Raw genomic sequence first — 19,817 nt, 5'->3', positions numbered from 1 at the left:
CAGGTACAAGGTTTGGGCTGCAAAATGACCCATATGCTAGCTACTATCCATCGCAGCAGGCTCAGCAGCCTATCTCTCAACCAAATCAGCCCCGCATCAACTACACAGGCCTGCGAATCAATTCTAGCCCACGAGAAGACCGTAGCCCAGCTCACAATCTCAGCTTGCAATTAAGTCAAGCAAATAACACTTCCAGGGAGCAGGGGATTAAAGATAGGGGAAAAGCTCCAATTGAACCACCGTCACCACTACTTCGCAGCTGCTCTCCCCTCTCTGATCCAAATCCATCCCCACCCTCGACTTTCGAGGGGGGTGAATCATCAGCAGCACCGAGTATTTTGCAGTGGCGGCGTGCTAGCTGCTTCTTTCCCATCTCTCACTATTATTGCTCCTCCTCCCATGGTTTTCCCCATGCCCTGTCCTCGACTCATTGAGCCGAGGCCGGAGCCCATTGTTTCTCCTGATTTTAGTCAAGAAACTAACCGTGATTATCGTATTACTACTGCTGCATATGACATTGTTGAAGCCGGTAGACAGTTTGCTCGCAATCTCCAGCGTTCTAGGGACAATCTAGCTCGTGTTTTTCCAGAAGGGCAACCCACTAGATCTCAATTTGTGGGTACATCTCCAACTATTTACTGCACTAATATGCCTAATGTGCCGCTGACTGAATATGATCCTCCTAACACCCCTGTTACTCCAATTTCTCCAATTGGAACAATTAATATTGATGCCCTGTTCAATTCAAGCCACTCGAGCTGGTCTGGAAAACGAAGAAAATTGGATGATTTCTCACTTGTCAAATCCGAAAATGGTTCAACAGTAAGGAGAAGCTTCAATGATTTGAATTGGGTGGCGAATAGGAAATTAAAGACGCTCAATCGATGGTCAGAGAAAGGCGCTTTCAATATTTGGCAACGTGATAAGCTTGGGACCTTAAAATTCAGATCTAAGGCTATGTCGGATGTCGACATGGCTTGTACTTGGGGCGTCAAACCATTTGCTCTTGAGTTCAAGGGAAAGAAGAAAAGGAACTCTGCTGCCTCTTCTTCATCATCTTCTAGTCCAAGCAAGAGGCAAAGAAGCGAAGAGGTCACTTCTAAATTGAGGCAGGAGAATGAAGATGATATGGATGTGGACTTTCAGAAAGCTGTGCAACAATCTTTTGAGGATAAATTTGGTGAGGAGGCTGCATCGTTCCAGCCCCCGAGACCCATATGAAGATCATTTGCTGGAATTCTAGGGGTTTAAACGACCCACACGCCCCTAAAATTCCTTATCCTGTGTGGTTAACTATGACTATAAAACCTTCTCTTTTGTTCTTGTGTGAAAATAAAATGTCTTTTACTGATGTTAACCCTCTTTTGGCTTGTCTATCCCCTAATTTTTCTTGTGGTATCGATGCAGTGGGTACTAGGGGCGGCTTGGCTTTGTTATCTTGGTGTAATGCTACAATTACTCTAATCTTTTGCTCACAAAATATTATGCTATGTAATATTGTTGAAATTAGTGGAATATCAAAATATGTAGTATTTGTGTATGGTGCTCCGTCTATTGAGGACCGGATTTCTGTTTGGAATGAGCTAACCGATATTATTCGTAGTTATCCTAAGTGTCTTTTACTTGGTGATTTTAATCAACTTGAATATCTAGTCGATAAGCTTGGTGGTAGCCCGACTATTAGAGGGGTAGATGATTTCATTGATTGGCGTTTCAATAACGATATTGTTGAAATTCCTTTCTCAGGTCCAAGATACACTTGGACAAATAAACGGCTTGGAAATGGTTTGATTTTGGAAAGACTTGACCGTGGCTATGTAACCTCTGATTGGTTTGATGAATTTGGGAATGGAAGAATAATTCATGAACCCATTACAGTCTCGGATCATGCGGCAATAACTTTTGATATGAACCCTCCACAATTAGTAGTAAATCGACCGTACCAGGTCGAGGTTTGGTGCTTACGCTTCCCGGAAATTGTGCAATTCATTGATATAGAATGGGGTAAATCTATCCCGGGTTCATCTCCCTTTGTTCTTGCTAGAAAATTACGTGTTGTACGACATCATCTTCAAAAATGGTGTCTTGATCATAGAAGAATATTAGGGATAAACTGGAATGGGGTGAATGAACAAGGAACTTCTTGGTACTAGTGAGCACATCTCAAACTTAAATGGTGGAAACCATTTTATTCAACATCTTAATACTATTATCCCGGAGTGCCAGTTACAATACGGCTATTGGCAACAACGCATCAAGGAAAAGTGGTTGAAAGAAGGGGATGCTCCTACTAAACGTCTATTCAACAAGGTTAAACAAAAAAAGAAAAGAAAAGAAATTTTTTCCTTATGTAATGACAATGGAGAATGGGTGGAAGGATAACAGAACATTTCAGAATTATTTTACAATAATTTCAAGAATGCTTACCGGCCGGAACAAGATCCGAATCATGAGGAGAACATAGACCTCCTGTTAAGGGAAATTCATTTCCCTAATCTACCACAGCATATTTCGGAGGATCTAGATGCACCTTTCACTCCAAATGAAATCAAAGAAGCAATGTTTGATATTCATTCTTCAAAGTCTCCGGGACCGGATGGATTTATCGCAGAGTTCTTTAAAATACACTGGGAGGCCGTAGGTGACACGGTTATTAAAAGTGTAAAACACTTTTTTGATACAGAATTCCTTTTGACAGAACTACATGCTTCACTTTTGGTTCTCCTACCGAAGGTATATTCTCCAGAAAAGGGTTACGCAATTTAGGCCGATTAGCCTTTGTAATACGATTTACAAGCGTATTGCAAAGTGTTTGGTGAAACGCATGAAAAGGGCTCTGCCCTTTCTGATCACAGATTACCAGCACGCGTTTATCCCGGGACGATATATGGAGGATAATGTGTACATTTCGCAGGAACTTATTCATTTCATTAATATGAAAAAGCATTCAACTCACCTTGCGGCTGTTAAGGTTGATATGTCAAAAGCCTATGATCGTGTTGATTGGATTTTTTTAAAAAAATACTTAAAGCTTATGGTTTCTCCGCGTGTTGGATTCAGTGGATTTCTCAGTGTATCTCAACCGTCACCTTCAAGGCCATTGTAAACGGGAAAACAACAGAATCCTTTAAACTGCTATGCGGCCTACGTCAAGGTGATCCTCTTTCCCCATATTTATTCCTCTTCTGTATGGATGTTTTATCACGAATGCTACTCTTAGCCGAAGAGATTAAACTTTTTAGTGGTGTTAAAATTGCTCAAAGAGCCCCAAAAATTTCACATCTTTTCTTCGCGGATGATGCCATGTTTTTCTTCAAAGTTGATCACTCATCTTGTGCTCACATTCGTGATATTCTAATAAGAATCGGAGCGGTTTCGGGCCAAAGAATTAACTTCCAGAAATACTACATTAAGTTTAGTTCGTCACTCCCCCAAAACCTTGTTTCAGAGTATAAAGAAATTTTTAGAATGCCTAGTGTCCAAAGCATGGGTACACATCTAGGAAACCCGATTGATATTATGGGGAAAAAATTGGATCATTTCAATTTCTTGGTAGAGAAGGTCAAAATAAAACTCCTGACATGGTCTACTTGTATGTTATCACAATCTGCAATGTTGGTTCTGATCAACTCGGTCTTAATGGGTATTACTTCACATGTTATGAAATCTTTAAAATTACCTATAGCAATCGCAAACAAGCTAGATTCAATCATAACTAGGTTTTGGTGGGCAACGAGTGGGGAAAAGGGTATCCATTGGACGAAGCGACGAATTATCCAGTTACCAAAAGGAATGGGAGGCTTAGGAATTAGAGCAACTAGTTTGGTAAATGATACCCTCTTATTCAAGAATGTTCTCAGAATGCACAAAAATCCTCAACTTATAGCAGCTAAGATCTTCGATTCAAAGGTCAAATGTGTCCTTTGTCATGGTATTCCTAGAAATCAAGTGCTTCCCCCCATCTCTTATGCTCGTAGGGGTTTCTAGCAGGTTGCTTCCCGTTTCATACCGGGATTTGTTTGGAAGATTGGGAATGGTGGTAATATCCCGGCCTGTAGCGGTAACTGGGTAAATGGAACGACACCGGTGTTAAATCTAATCAAACTCTCCGTGAAAGTATGACATGGAAAGTGAAAGATTTTATTAACCAAACTTCCTCTTCTTGGAAAGCCTCTCTTGTAAGATAGAAATTCGAGTGGAATAGTGCACAACAAATTCTTGGTATGGAGCTTCCGAAAGATAGGTCGGAAGACTTCATGTATTGGCCACATCACATGACAGGGAAGTTTACAGTGAAAACCGGATACGCCTTCTTATCACAAAAGACTAACTCTCAGGAACGGAACAATATTAGTAAAGAAAATGGGGATTTCTTCAAAATCATCTGGAGACTGCGCATTTCTCCCAAATGGAGTATGTTCATGTGGAAACTTTTCTATGACGCTATCCCCACGACAGAAAAACTTGCACAGTGAGGTATGCAAGTGACAACACTATGTAATTTTTGCGGTGAAGATGTTGAGAACACACAACATATTTTTAGATCCTGTACTTTGGCTAAATTTGCGTGGAATAATTTTCCCGTAACAGATGGCTATACAACTAGTGAATCCATTTCAGGTACTCTTCAGAAATGGATTCAAACTTATATCCTGCTTCTTTATAGTCGGGATGGTATCCATAGTTCCACAATATTAACATTTATTGCAACTTTATGGGGAATTTGGGTAACAAGGAACCAACGTCTTTTTAGTGGTGATAGTGGTGGTTATACCACTTTGAAAAGAAACATTGAACAGGCTTTGCAATCTCTTCAAGACTTCAACAAACCAAATCTGCCAAATTTGGGTATTCTGCACATTCCGGAAACGGAACTTCATGAGCCTCCGGGATTTTGCCAGGTACATATTGGACGAGAAGGATATATTTTTTGTGCAAATAGGGGTCAACCGGATTGTACTCTACAGGTTGATGGCTCGTTTGAGAAAAATAGTGGAGCAAGTGGATTTGGTTGGGCTATGAAACTTAATGACGCGGAATTCTTGGATGCGGGAGCAAGCTTCGGATTATCAACCTCAGCATTGCATTCGGAGGCGCAAGCTTGTCTTCAAGCTCTAAATGGTGTACTTCCATGGGATTCTCCAAAGTACTTCTATATTCGGACTCAATGAATTTGATCAACCTTCTACGCAAGAAAGAAATTGATGATATCAGTGTCTTCTGGATGATACGGGATATTCAAAAAATAGGTTTGAGTTTTCAGTGTTGCAATATCCTTAAAGTTGACAGAGACAAGGTACAACGAGCACACTTTCTGGCCAACAATAGTAGAACTAGCTTAATTAGTTTAATTTCAGTTTGTAATTTCTTAAGTTATGCTGATGTCAAAAAAAAAAAAAAAAACTTCGAGAGCACTGGACTTGCTGGATGCATAGTGTACAAGTATGTTTCGAATTGTTATGTTTCGAATTGTCATTCACGTTGTGTATAACATTGTTCTTTTCCCTAACTACTTCAATAGGGATTGCAAACGGAATCAGAATTAGTACGTCTGTAATGATAGTAGCCCAACATCACTAATCATTCAAGGTTTAATTTGTTTGTTGAACTCATTCCCGACGAATCATGATTTACATGAAACTTAGCTTATTGATCTTCTAGCTCAAGATTTAATGACCCTAACAAGGTGCAAATCCACACTAGGATTTTTGGTTGATTATATAGGATTGATTTAATTGTACACATTGTCAAAGTTGACAAATATTAGCCTAATAAGATAGAATATGAAAAAAGACGTCAAACATATAATGAAATTATAAAGTAGAAAATATTTGAATCATAAAAAACTGACTGATTCAAATATTTTCTACTATATACTTTTTATAATTTCATTAGATACTTCGTATAAAAAACCAGTTTACATATTAGCACAAAATTATTGAATGACATCAATAACTATATACTAAAGGCCGCGAAACCTGGAATGACACTTATCATTTCCTGGTTAAAAATTTTCCCACCTTTTTTTTCTTTCCTTTTCTTTCCTTTCCTTTTTTTTTTTTTTTTTTTTTACCACATTTTAATGACATTCATTTTATCACATACACTAATAGTTATTTCCATTTTAACAACATATTTAATCCGATTATACTCAATTTTTTTTACCATATTTTAATGACATTCACTTATAACCTACAAGGTATTGTAATATAATATTTTCCATGATTATTATAATATTATCAATATCAATTTTTTTCTCCAACTTTCATCATTTGACAATAAATTTTAATTTAATCAAAATAGAAAAATCATTTGGTAGCATACTTTGTATAAATCTTAAAATTATATAACATTTATAAGAATAAAATCGTTTTGTTATAGTATACATAAAATATATTAGAAAATTTAATCTAATTACTCTAAATATTTTATTTAAAATATAAAAAACCCCTACTACTCACTAAAAATATATTAAAAAATTGATTACGGAATACTAATTATTCTAAAGTAAAATGAAATCAACTAAATTTTCATATTATGCCGGTCAAAGTGTGTCAAAAAATTAATGATAAATGTATTTGAGTTCGTATATGGTACTATTTTTTTTTTTTGAAAGAAAGATAGAGCCATATATTAATTAAGGAGATAAGTCCATCTCTGCAGTTCATATATGGTATTAATCTAAGCTAATATTTTAATTATCTTATATAAAACATTATAGCTTCTAAATTTCTATTATTATATTATTTTTTTATACAATCCAATTTAATAACCTTTACGTATTGTCATTGGTATAAACTAAAATTCAAGTTATTTTGTTACAAATAATTTTTTTTAAATAAATTAATTAATATTGAATTTACCCCAGTATTTATAATTTATTTGTTGTATATTTTAATTTTGACCGTGCATGGCACAAGACTTAACCTAGTAATGAACTCATTCGTAAATAGTTAAAAATCTATCAAAATCATTTAAAAATAATCTGAAATAATTTAAATGATTTATATAATAAAAGTTTGCCAACAATATTGCTTCACTAAAACATTAAGTTTTCTTTTAGTTAAATATTTTGTATTATAACACAAGTGAATCATCGAGTAACATTCTAAAAGTTGTTTTTTTGATAAAAACCATTAAATCTAAGCTAACAAAATATAAAATATAAAATAGAATGCAGACCTAAGTTGCATAAATGTGGCATATCTGGCATAGGCACAACGATACAACATTTAACAATATAAACAATACGCTCGTCTAATAATGACCTTGGATAGAATTCTCAGACTTGTTGCATATCACAATTCTTACAAGGCAAAAAAAAAAAAATCTATGTAAGCAAGCTGAAAAAGAGTAAGAATAGTCCTAAGAGGTGGATGTCTCATTTATGCTTTGTTTGGATAACAAATAGGGAAGGAAAGGAAGGGAAGGGAAATAGGAGGAAGGGAAGAGGAAAGAAAGGGAGGGGAGGTGAATTCTAATTTACCTCCAAATCTCTCTAATTTTGGAGGGATTATGTTTATGAATGGGAGAGGGAAAATGGATCCCTCCCTCTCCTTTCCCTTCCTTGGCTCCAATCCTTTACCCAAACAAGAGAGTTTGGCCCCCTCGCTTTCTCTTCCCTTCTTTTCCTTCCATTTTCTTCTATCCAAACAAAGTGTTAGGGTCTTTGGTGAAAATTATTTGTGATGTTGCATTTATTGAGAGAGGGGGTGGATAAGCTTGGGAGTTGTAGCTAGAAATGCTCTTGGCGAAGTCATCTTTGCAAACACTAGAATAATGCGTGAGCATTATTAGACTCCTGAAATTGCATAATGGATGGTTGTGTGCTATGGAATTAGACGTGACAATGATGTTATTGTTAAGTCTGATTGTAAAGCTGTGATGGATCATATTGACAATGCAGCTACCTTTCTTCTGATTTGGATAACATCTTATTAGATGATGTATCAGATTTTAGATCTCGCTTCTCTTTTGTCTCTTGGTATTATGTGAGGAACGTAGCCCCCATCGCCTCGCTAAGGGCATGTTCACATTTACTGTACCGGACTGAACTGAACTAAACTGATTAGAGCTGAACTGAACTGAATAGAGCTGAAATGAATATTTTATGAGAGAAGGAAATTAGGAGCTGAACTGAATTGAACTGATTGGAGCTGAACTGGACTGAACTAAACTAAATTGATTGGGGCTGAACTGAACTGAAATTAAGTTGAAGTGAACAGAACCTAAGCAGATTTGGGTGAGTCATTGTCTGTCCAAAAGAGATAATATTTCCTCATAAAATATTTGATAAAATATTATTAATTATTTACAATTTTACCCTTTAATGTTATTTACAATTTTACCCTTTAATTTAAGGTGATAAACTTGTATTTTTCATTATGCTCATCTTTATCGTTAAAAATCAATTAATCATAGAATCTCTTGGGTTTTAGCAATAGCTTGCTGTAGAAAAAGTAGGAATTTGAAAAATGTCGGGAACATCTGTAAGAGGGTTGATGCTACCAAAACCAGTAACATTTGTGACTGGAAACCCAAAAAAATTAGAGGAAGTGAAAGCCATTCTTGGTCAATCCATCCCTTTTCAATCTCTCAAACTCGACTGTAATTGCCATTTCCCAGAAATACCCAGTTCTTAATTTGTTCATAATTTTATAATTTTAATTTAATTTGGGTTGATTTGCTAAATGCAGTGCCAGAATTGCAAGGGGAGCCTGAAGATATATCTAAGGAAAAAGCTCGTTTGGCTGCTATTCAGGTAATCAACAAATTTTGTTGTTTGATTTGATTTTTGGTTGTTAATTAGTGTAATTAATTATGATAATTGGATTAGGTTAATGGACCTGTTCTTGTTGAAGATACTTGTTTATGCTTCAATGCTCTTAAAGGGCTTCCTGGTATGTTAACAAAATTTAATTTGTGAAACACAAATTTATAAAATTCCCATTTTCTAGTTTTGTGCTATTTTGGTTTGTTTAATTTTGGATTTGTTTTGAACCCTAATATTTTCTAATTTAAATGCAGGGCCTTACATGTAAGTTTCTTCTTTTGCTGAGTTGAGGTGCCAATTTCTTTCTTATTCTTTTGTATGTTATATGATGTGCTAATGTCTTTATTTAGTGTTGGGGACTTGGGGGTAAAATATGAAATTATGAATTAGCAGCAATATTATGGTATATGGGTAAATTTGTTTGTATGATAAGAATAAAGTTATATGAAGCTTATTTTTTAAGCCTATTACTAAAATAATGAGTACATCCTAAATATGTTTGTTTCTCTAAATACATGTAAATTGGTTTTTAAATTAGATAAAAACTTGGAATTACTAATGTAAAAAGTTAGTGGTTACTGGTGATTTCTTGTTCATAGAATGAAAATCTCCAGTAATATAATTTGGGGCTGTGTGTTTCAAGAAAACATTGAGAGACTTTGTTTACAGTCTTTACACACACTTTACACTGAGAGATCGGTCAGAAATTGCTACTGACATCTGTTTTGGGTATAAACTGCTTCCTTTGGCCTTACTATCTAGAGTATCTACAATGTTTGTGGTGATCTTGCTCTGTTTATTATCATATAGCACTACGTATGCAATTGGTTGATTTCATAAATAAGAAATAATATTTGACATAAATTTCCTGACATGTTTCCTTTTGATATTTTTTCACATGGCTGTGGTGTGGTGCTCCTCAAATTGTACATCTGAAGCAAATGGTTTCTTGAAAAAATTGGTCATGAAGGTTGTTGATTAATCTTCCTTTTTTTGTAACTTTCGTAATCTGTGTCGGTGTTTATCTAATTGATTATTTCGCTTTATCATGGTTATTGTAGGTCTTAATAATTTGCTGATGGCTTATGAAGATAAATCAGCATATGCTATGTGTGTGTTTTCTCTTGCCCTTGGACCAAGTGCAGATCCTATCACCTTTGTGGGGAAAACTATGGTATGTACTTTTGTTTTCTGATTTCTGAGTCTTGAAATACTTTTTAGGTTTGTCGTACCATCTAGGATTCAGAAACCATTTTATGGCAGTATGTTTTTCTTCTAACCAATGTTATTATATAATTGACTAAGAAATGAGTGTCTACTAATCCACTAACACTTATCTTTATGTTAATCATAATTAGTTCAATACAGGTTAACTACTTAACTGTGTGTTTTTCTTATTCAAGTGTTGTACTTTCTGAAAACGTGTTAAGAAATATTCTAAGCACTTGTCATTGTGAATCAAGGCAACTCAATTTGCCGTTATAATTATGTGCTCTCATCAACCGCAGAATCAGACACAGGTGTAAAGTTGTAGCATCATCATGAATAGTGAAAGATGATGAGTCAAATGTCATTTGCTAACTTGTTAGCACAGTCAAATTCATACATATCAATGTAGCAACTTAGATGGTCACTTTGGGGCCTGCTTTTGCTAGTTGGGATGATGGTAAGGAAGATGAAAAGGGGAGAAGAGGGTGGGTAGAGAGGTTTGGTAGAATGGTGCAAACAATGCTTTAAGAATACCTAATTTACACACACAGTCCTGTAGATGCAGTGGTTTTAAATAAAGCTTAAGATCTACGGAGTACCGGGTCGTCTCAATCACAATGGAGGCCCTGTTCTACTAATCTAGGTCAACAAAATGGGGCCATATGTATGAACTATAAATGTAGAAAAAAAAAATTAAAGAAAAATGAACAAGTCTAGCCAAGATTCGAACCCACTAAATTCCTTATGAAGCCCTCAACCATTCCACCACATTCAATTATACACTTCAATTTTACATAATATATATAGCTTAAAGTAAACAGGAGGCCCCATTTAACTTTGGGCCCTGTGGTGTAGAACTGGTTTACGCAGCTTAGAGCCAGGCCTGCAGAGTACATTTCCTTTTTCTTTATCCCTTAAAATGGCATACTTTCATCTATTCATTCATCCACTTTCTCAACAACTAAGTTTGTCACCTGATATTATTTGACTTTTGGGACATAACCATTACCCCCTCTATTTTTTAATCATCTTTCTATTTGAAAATGGCTTGGCAAATTAGAACAAAAACATAAGTAAGAAGAAAAAAAAAGTGTATACAATATGCCTTTGTTAGGGGAAGATTGGAAGGTATGACTTTTGGAGAGGATTAAGGTTCAACCATCTTGTTAACCATAGGGTTTTGAGGTGGGTGGACAGATTGAGGATGGCTTGTAGAGGGATAGCCGGATAGGTGACTCGTGAGAAGTCAAGGGGGCAGCCACGTATAAACTCTCTGCAGCCAAAGCATGCAGAAGTGAAGGGGTAATTGCATGAATTGAGTGACATAAATGAAGTAAGATAGGAATAAGAATGCTCCAACTGTTGCTAATTGAGTGACAATTGAACCTATTTGCATCATCATTTTGAGAACCGCGGGGGGGGGGGGGGGGGGGGGGTTGCACAATTATAGCTTTATCTTGGAGGATAGTTTGTGGGATGTTAAACGCAAGGTAAGGAACTCAAATTGTAAGTGAAAGAAATAGCTTTGCAATGAAAGTGATTGTTTTCTTATATTGTTTGGCAAATAGAAGGGGAGGAAAATAGAGGAATTCAACTTCTTTTCCTCCTTATAAATAAACCTTTCCAATATTGGAAAGATTTGTGAGTACAAATTACTAGCCCACTTCTCCCTAACATCCCCTCCCCTCAAGGCCTCAATCATTGCTATCCAAAAACACTGTAAATCTTTGGTCTGTGCATGAGAAAAGAAGGGGAATATTTCTTTTCATGAACAAGGGGCTGAGCTAGGATTTCAGGCTATACAAAACTTAACTCTCTCTCTCTCTCTCTCTCTCTCTCTCTCTTATGTAATCCGTGGTTTATACACGCGGGTGTACAGTGCTCATCGTACACCCGGATAAATAAAAAAAAGGCGGAAAGTGTTTCATAAAGAACATACATGTATTTGACAAAGAACATGTTTGTATTTGACAAAAACATACATTACCAAAGAACATTAAGATATAATAAAAAGAACGAGATAAAAACTTAACAAAATTTTCTGAAAAATTACACATTAGGAAAAAATTTAGAGGTGATAAAAAATCGAGTAGGGCCGGGCCATATCATAATTTCTCATGCCCAAACCCGTAGAAAAGTAGCCGGTTTTCGGGCTTTTTTCGAGCCCGATTCGAGTTTTAACTTAAAATACATTTTTAGGTTTGCCCAAACCCATCTTATTTCGAGCCGGATCGAGTCGGAATGCGAGTCATGCCTATGGTGATCACCTCTTAAAAAATCCTTACCAAAGATATCATTTCCCCAAAAAATAATTTTCTATCTCTCCAAAAAAAAAAAAAAAAATTCAACTTCCCATAATAATTTAGTTTTTTTACTCTAATATTAGGGTTTTTCTATACAGTGCCGCTGAGGTATTGACTTTTCTAAGCTGTGCCCACCCATTTTCAAAATTCCACGCTGTACCCCAGAGTACCTTTAGTGTCTATGATGTAACCCTACCCTAATCCCTCCGTTAACTTAAGTTAACTTTCTGTTAACTTAAATATAAACAAATTAAAAAAAAAACCCCAAACACCTTTCTCTCCTCCCTCACAACCACCCACCAGCCACCCGCCGCACCACCGCCGCAACCCCAGCCGCTCCGCCGCGCTCTTCTCTCCTTGACCCACCACTGCGCGAGTCGCCACATAGTGCACCACTAAAGAAAGTGTTAGAATGCAATGGAGAAATTTAATTCGAATTCGAATTGAAATTTTGACAAATTGGTTTAGGGCTTTTGTTTCATTGAATTCAAATTGCAAAATTAAGTTGTTAATTGCTGTTTTCGTTTTAAAATCAAAGAATTTGGTTCAAAATAATAGAAAACCCTAATTTTTACCCCAATTTGATTTTAATTGCTAAATCAACAATTTTGGTTTAATTAGATAGAGATTAAATAAACAAAACTTGTTTTAATTGATTTTTCCAATGAAACTTTGCACAAATATGGTGCAATTGGTCGAATTTGGGCATGAAGAACGATAAGCTGGGCAACGTGCAGTGCGTGGTGGTGCGGTCGCGGCTCGAGTGAGAGAGAAGGGGTGACGCGCGCGGTGGTGGGTCGAGGAGAGAGGTGCGCGACTCGTTGGTGCGTCTGGGGGTGTGGCGATGGTGCGTCTGGGGGTGTGGCGATGGTGGTGGAGGTGCGGTGGTGGTGCGGTTAGTTGGAGGTGTAGTGGTGGTTGGTGGGTAGCTGTGAGAGAGGATAGAGAGAGGTGTTTGGGTTTTTAAAAAAAAATAAAATTATTTATATTCAAGTTAACGGAAAGTTAACTTAAGTTAACGGATGGATTAGGGTAGGGTTACATCATAGACACTAAAGGTACCTTAGGGGTACATCGTGGAATTTTGAAAATGGGTGGGTACAGCTTGGAAAAGTCAATACCTCGGGATAGAAAAACCCCTAATATTATTTTCAATTAAAAGTAAGTTAAGATTTCAGTATCAAATTTCAAAATAACATATTGTAAAAGAACATACTACCTCCGTTACATGTTAAGTGCAACAAAGAGGCTTGCACACTTCCCAAGAAAAAAAATGAAAAAGTTGATTAGCAAAAATATGGGTATGATTATGACAGAATTAGAAAATTAAGCATCTCAACCTAACTATCATTAAGACCCACTGCATCACCGACACCACCACCCAAGTTCGCCACCAACAACAGCCTCAAGCAACAGACACAACCACCAACCACCGTATGAACCACCGAAACCACCTTATCAACCACCGAAAGTACCATACTAGCCGCCGAAACCACCATACCAACCCACCAGACTACCGCCAAGATCCAAAAACCCACCTTAGACCTACCGAAAACCCCGCCATAACCACCAAAAACCACCACCCACCCCGAAGCCACCACAAACCCACTTATAAACCGGTCATAATCCCCCTAAATTCACCTCCCATATTTGCCAATTTTGCATTAGATTTGAGTTTTCAAACTAAGTCTTACATTTCGATCCCCTTTTCGCTTTTCAACTTCTAGGGTTTAATTTCAATTTCGACAAGGGGGGCGGGTAATTTCACGAGGAGGGGCACCGACTTCGACTTGGGCAAGGAGGAGGGGCACCGACTCTAACGGGAGGGGTTAGAGGTTGAAATGGAGGTCTTTGGTGGTCGTGGTGTTAAGGTCGCAGTGGTCGATGGTTTGTGGTGGTCGTGGTGTCGGTGGTGAACTGGTGGTGTTGGTGGTATGGTTTCGGTGGTGTTGGTGGTAGAATTGTTCTTGGGTTGATGGTGTTTGCGGTGGTTGTTGATGATGGTGGTGGTTCTGTTTGCAGGTATAAGAGAAGAAAGGGGGTGATTATTTGATTAATTAAATTTGGGTTAGTAAATTAAGTAATGTTATTAATTTTTAAATTGGGGGTGTTGTGGTAATTTCATTTAAAAAAACTTACCTAAAAAGGAAATAAATTTTTTGTTGCACATAATGTGTAGCATCCGTTTTTGGAAAATGTTGCACAAAACATGTAACGGAGGTAGTAATTTATATTGTAAAGTACATATAGTTAATACCTAAATAACACACTAATCAAACTCAAAGAACATACGATAATAAAAGTAATTTAAATATGACATATGATAATAAAAATAGAATTTGGGCGTCACTACGACCTTAAAGAACATACATGCCAAATTCAAAGAACATACTTTGTATTATTAAACCCAAAAAAACATATATATTTATCAACATAGGTTAAATAACATAAGTTATAATGTAAAGAACATATAATTTTACTCAAAGAACACACTGATCACACTCAAAGAACATATTAAAGGTATGTTCTTTGTCAAACATAGGTATGTTCTTTATCAAACACTATATGTTCTGTACGCCTTTTTTTGTTTACCGAGCATGGTGCCATGCTCACCCGGGTGTATTATCTAATTTTCACTCTTATGAAGTTCAAGTCGCTTAATCTACAAATTATGAGTTTCAATTCCCTCGAGGGTTGCGTTACTTGGACTCGGGAACGGGTGTTATCCGAACTAGCAATTTTCAAAATTTTAGAACACGGAGACTCTGTTTGAAATTTGGGTGCGGGGACACGACATTTTTAATTTTCTTTCAAATAATTCTTATATTACAAAATTATAAATTTCAAAATTTCAAAATTTCATTAATTTCTAAGTAAATTATGTTAATAAGTAATAACAAGTCCTTAAAAAATAGTACTATAGTAGAGAATGAAGTGTGGGTGGGTCCAAAAAAGTAGATATGAATAAAGGAGAACAATTCCCCACCTCACGTGATATTATAATTTAAAGTAAATAAAATAACAATGATTTTACAGATTGTGACTCACTATTCCTCCTTTCTCCTTCCTTTCTCTTTCACTTCCTCCTTCCTTTCTCTTTCACTTCCTCCATAAGCCATAGCTCTGTGCCTCTGTACCTCTGTACGCCATTTCTGCTCATTATTTTCTAAAAAAAATTCAAATATGTATCTTCTCTTCTACTCTCTTCTTTGGGTTGAAGTGTCCGAGTGCTCCGCGATTTTTGCCGTGTTCGATTAACATAGCCCAAGGGTACATTTGATCAAAATTGCAGCAAACAAGAGTCCATTTTAGAAGATAAGTCCAAGACATAACCTAAATCAAGATAAAATTATGGAAATTTTGACAATTACCACCTTATATTATGTCCATTTTAACAATTACCACCTTGTAATTTTTTTAAAAAATATTACCACCTTCTCCACTACATGACGTCATGTGGGCCCCACCCTTTACCTTTCCCTCCCATTTCTTCGATTCTCATCTCTCCTCTCACTTTTTTTCCCCCAAAAAAATCAGAACACTCTAATTCACTCCTCTAAATCCAAATTGACGAACAATTATTGGTGGTTGCTGCAACATGACAATGATTCCCAAAAGAAAGGTATGTTGTTCATCTTAATTTCTTAAATTTAGGGGTTTTCAATGCGTTTTAGGGTTGAGATTAGGGTTTTGCGAATCAAATTAGGGGTGAGGGTGTTCAATTGGTGAACTAATTGACAGCAAATCGTGAATTATTACCTGGTTGAAATTAGGGTTTTGCGAGGGTGTTCAATTGGTGAACTAATTGAGATATCCTAGCTTGGTCCCCCCCCTTCAACAATGACGTTTCCAACCCAATTGTAGTATGATACTGCGCCTGGAACAATTGTTCCAATTTTGGGCAATTTAGCAACTATTTTGACCAAGAATTATGATGGAGAGAGAGGATGTGACAATAGGGAGTAAATTTTCAGAGAGTATTAGGTGGTTAAGGAAGAATTGATTGCCATTAATGGTGAAGGAGAGAGAAGAGATACAAGGGAGATGAGAATCGAAGTGAGGAAGGGGAAATAGGAGGGAAATAGGCAAGATGACGTCATGTGGTGGAGAAGGTTGTAACTTTTGATGTTTTTGAAAATAGAAGGTGATAATTTAAAAAAAAAAAAATGCAATGTGGTAATTGCTAAAATGGACATAATAGAAGGTGGTAATTGTCAAAATTTCCTAAAATTATTTCAAAAAAAATTAATCAAAAAATTCAAAACATTGTACATGCGACTAAACTTAATAGTAGCAACACCCTCCAAAATTCTTGGCAAAAGCTAGCTTATAAAAAAATCACAGTATAACAAAATTAAATACATCAAAAACATAAAAAATCACCCTCTAGATGCGGGGCTGTTCATGCCTTGGCTTAAGTACGAACTTCGATTAAAGTACAGACTCCGGGGGGTGCTTAAAGGATGAATTGTGAAATAGGGAAGGCAAGTATTTAGGCTCAAGTATAAGAGAGAAAGAGAGTATGAATTGGTGCTCTGAAATATTCACCGCGGCAAGACATTAAGCACCGTGGCACGGTACAGAGAGCCGTGATACCGTGTCACGGTACTTGTAATATGATGCGGTACTTGATTTATCATTTTAAAAGTCAAATCGCGTAAAAATATAAAACCGGGTAAAACAAAACTGTCGTGGCACGGTATTTCTGCCGTGGCACAGCAATTGGTTTTTCTGGAAACTTCTTAAAAATTCATTTTTATCTTATTTTCTTCAAAAGCAAGTGATAATTAGGCTGTTACGACTAATGACCTATTAATATTTGCACTTGATTGCTAGAGTGTAACTTATAGTAGTATGAGTCACTCAATTATAAGTGCTCTTGGTTTGGGCTTTATGTTGGTTCAATAATAATAATAGCTCTTATATGTGGGTTGGAAACTTCAGGCTGGAAGATGCCTACAATTAAGGAGCCCAAATTTAACGAACTCACACACAGAAACACTCAAATTCTTTTTTTTTAAAAAAAATTAAAACATGTAAATCGTATTAAATTTTATAATTTCGCATCCCTGTACCCATGTCCAAAACTAAGATGGCGTCTCCGTATCCATAAATTTCTAAAATGTTGTATCAACCACTCGGATCCGCATTCGTGCTTGATACTTGTCCCTGTGTCCATGTACAATAGGCCACAAGTACTTGATTCCAACTACCTTTATTTTGCATGGCATCAAGTCTGGAGGCTACTGTAGTTTAATAGTTACTTGTGCCTGGTCATTGTTTTTCCTTTCTCTTGAGTCTTGACTATTGAACCACAATCGGGAAGAAATGAAAAAAATACTGGGAGGGGTAGGATTATACTGGACTCAACTGTTGGTTAATTCACCCCAGAGGCTCAGAGTCTGGACATTAACTCCAAGTCATTTCAGCCTTAAACACTTCATTATCATTTTACATGGACTACTAGTATTTCCTCATCATGTGCATTGATGCCTCCTTTCATGAATTAGCCCTTGTACATTAGGAATTCATAACAGTGCCAATCATCCAATCTATGCAGAGTATGTCTACTGAGTAATTAAATTACAATCTAAAGTGCACTTGGCCGGTTGACCTTACCTCTGTATTTGTCAGATGGAAATCATCTGTACCTCTAGGAAATCAGAAGGAAGTTTCCTTTTAATTACAAGGACTGTTTTATTACTCATCCAAATGTATCCATATGTCCTCATGCAAGATCCATTGAGATTATTTTGAGGAAGGCCCAAACTCAACCCCTATCCTTGTTAAGTAATAGAATTATTTGACTTCATTTGGTGAAACTATTAAAAAAAATTTCTTATCGAAATTATTTTCAAGTACGTTGTTGTTAATGTATAAAGCTTAGAAGTGTTTGCAAAGGTTTGGATTTTAATAGTTGCTGCTGTCCTTCAGCAAAATAGTCATAGTAATTTATGGAAGCAGATCTTTTAGTTATAGGCCACAAGTTCCACATGGATAAACTATCTCCTCTAAATGAGGATAAATGAAGGTTTCTTCTTGTGGCCTTGTGGGAGGCTCACAGTGCTATTTTAATTAAGATTAAAATAATTAAAAAATACAAAGCAGTCCTCCAATTAACCCTAGTATAGTTAAATCACTAAAATGCTAAAACCTCATATATGGCCTTCATTATGCCTGATTTGAGCTTTTCAGTATCTAGATCTTCTGATTTATCTAGATGGTTATAAGCTTCTAGGATAATATAAAATTACTGATTAGATAACTCCAAAAATGTTTGAGAACTTTGAACCATGCTGAAATGTATGAAACTATAAAAGTAATGTTTGGTAATCAATCCATGGATCAGGGCCATGAATAGTATAAACTGAGCTCAGTTGCAGTAACTGTTGCACTCTGAGCAGTTGTGCTGTGTTGGTTGGGTGGAAGACATTTTTTGTTCTCCTTTTCACTACTATTTGGTGGCACTAAATGTAAAGTTGGGGTCCTCATCAATCTGTATGAAAAATCATCGTTGATTACAAAATAGATGCTTTTATATTTGCCTCACTCTTCTAGTCTTCTTGGTGGCTTGTTTATCAGTCTTTCAAGAAGGGTTATGTCCTCAATACCTCGTTGATGTACTAGATGCTTTTGTTTTCATTTCTGTACAATTACAAAACTTTATGAGAAGAGGCCTTGGTTTCGGCTGAAGTAATTCGCATTATTCATATTTTCAATGGGCAAATATTTGGCCACAATGTTATTGAACTTGATGTTTGAAATCAGCTGTATGACCTGCAAAAATGGTCATTAAGCACGAAAGAAAGCTGCCTTTTAAAAAGATATTGACCTTTTCCCTTTGTTATTGCAGGGTAAGATTGTTCAAGCAAGAGGGCCAAACGATTTTGGCTGGGATCCGGTTTTTCAGCCTGATGGATACGATCAGACGTAAGCTTTCTTCTCTGTTTTGACATGAGCCTGTATTTTGCATTTAAATTTAGGTTTTTGGCTAACATCTATAAAACTGTACGGTGGATATTGACAGTTATGCTGAAATGCCAAAGGAAGAAAAGAACAAGATATCGCACCGGTACCGAGCTCTTGCATTGGTTAAATCCCATTTTGCTGAGGCTGGATACACTTTTCACCCGCACAATGCTTAATAACAAGCATCAGTTCTGATTTCTGAGTCATGAAATTGTTTACAAAAAAATTTTAGCTTAGGCTCTGATTATATAAAAGAAAACGATTATGAGATTATCGGTTGGTTTGTGACATTCGGATATTTGACTTTAAATTTGAACAGGTTCAAATCTTGCCACTTAAGTCGAGGTTTCCTTTTTGACATTCGGATATTTTGACTATAACTTTAAGCAGATTCAAATCTTGCCACTTAAGTAGAGGTTTTCTTTTTCCATTCCCCCCACTCTCAAGTGCTTGCAAATTTGAGTGAAATTAACCCTGATGAGTTCAGTCTAGGAAAATCTTCAATACAAAGTTTTAAGTAGTTGGCCAGACAATGTGGCAAGGATGGCGGTCAGTTAGGGGTT

General features: G+C 36.4%; 2 protein-coding genes across 2 annotated transcripts; both read left to right on the top strand.

Moving 5' to 3' along the window:
- The first annotated feature begins 1,337 nt into the window (after window positions 1-1,337).
- Window positions 1,338-3,987, top strand: LOC145606994 (uncharacterized). The gene is made up of 4 exons (XM_081662793.1): window positions 1,338-2,123; window positions 2,227-2,310; window positions 2,419-2,733; window positions 3,061-3,987. The coding sequence occupies exons 1-4, from the start codon at window positions 1,338-1,340 to the stop codon at window positions 3,985-3,987; spliced, it is 2,112 nt and encodes a 703-aa protein (XP_081518919.1).
- A 4,422-nt stretch (window positions 3,988-8,409) lies between these two features.
- LOC145608803 (inosine triphosphate pyrophosphatase) lies at window positions 8,410-19,614 on the top strand. The gene is made up of 8 exons (XM_081664399.1): window positions 8,410-8,607; window positions 8,697-8,761; window positions 8,837-8,900; window positions 9,028-9,037; window positions 9,712-9,743; window positions 9,835-9,947; window positions 19,139-19,215; window positions 19,313-19,614. Exons 1-8 carry the CDS (start codon window positions 8,475-8,477, stop codon window positions 19,428-19,430), a joined length of 612 nt encoding a protein of 203 aa, XP_081520525.1. The 5' UTR covers window positions 8,410-8,474; the 3' UTR covers window positions 19,431-19,614.
- Window positions 19,615-19,817: the final 203 nt, after the last annotated feature.

This window comes from Chenopodium album, chromosome 23 (genome assembly GCF_948465745.1).
Source record: "Chenopodium album chromosome 23, dcCheAlbu1.1, whole genome shotgun sequence".
Taxonomy (NCBI): Eukaryota; Viridiplantae; Streptophyta; class Magnoliopsida; order Caryophyllales; family Amaranthaceae; genus Chenopodium; species Chenopodium album.
The sequence above is the reverse complement of the archived record's forward strand: the minus strand, read 5'-3'. Positions and strand labels throughout refer to the sequence as shown.

Excerpts from the sequence above, each read along its gene's own strand:
- LOC145606994 (XM_081662793.1), top strand. The coding sequence starts at position 1,338 with ATGTCTTTTACTGATGTTAACCCTCTTTTGGCTTGTCTATCCCCTAAT. Across the intron at positions 2,124-2,226 it reads TAGGGATAAACTGGAATGGG|TTACAATACGGCTATTGGCA; the intron begins GTGAATGAACAA and ends CCGGAGTGCCAG. Across the intron at positions 2,311-2,418 it reads CTAAACGTCTATTCAACAAG|AATGCTTACCGGCCGGAACA; the intron begins GTTAAACAAAAA and ends AATAATTTCAAG.
- LOC145608803 (XM_081664399.1), top strand. The coding sequence starts at position 8,475 with ATGTCGGGAACATCTGTAAGAGGGTTGATGCTACCAAAACCAGTAACA. Across the intron at positions 8,608-8,696 it reads TCAATCTCTCAAACTCGACT|TGCCAGAATTGCAAGGGGAG; the intron begins GTAATTGCCATT and ends TGCTAAATGCAG. Across the intron at positions 19,216-19,312 it reads CCTGATGGATACGATCAGAC|TTATGCTGAAATGCCAAAGG; the intron begins GTAAGCTTTCTT and ends GGATATTGACAG.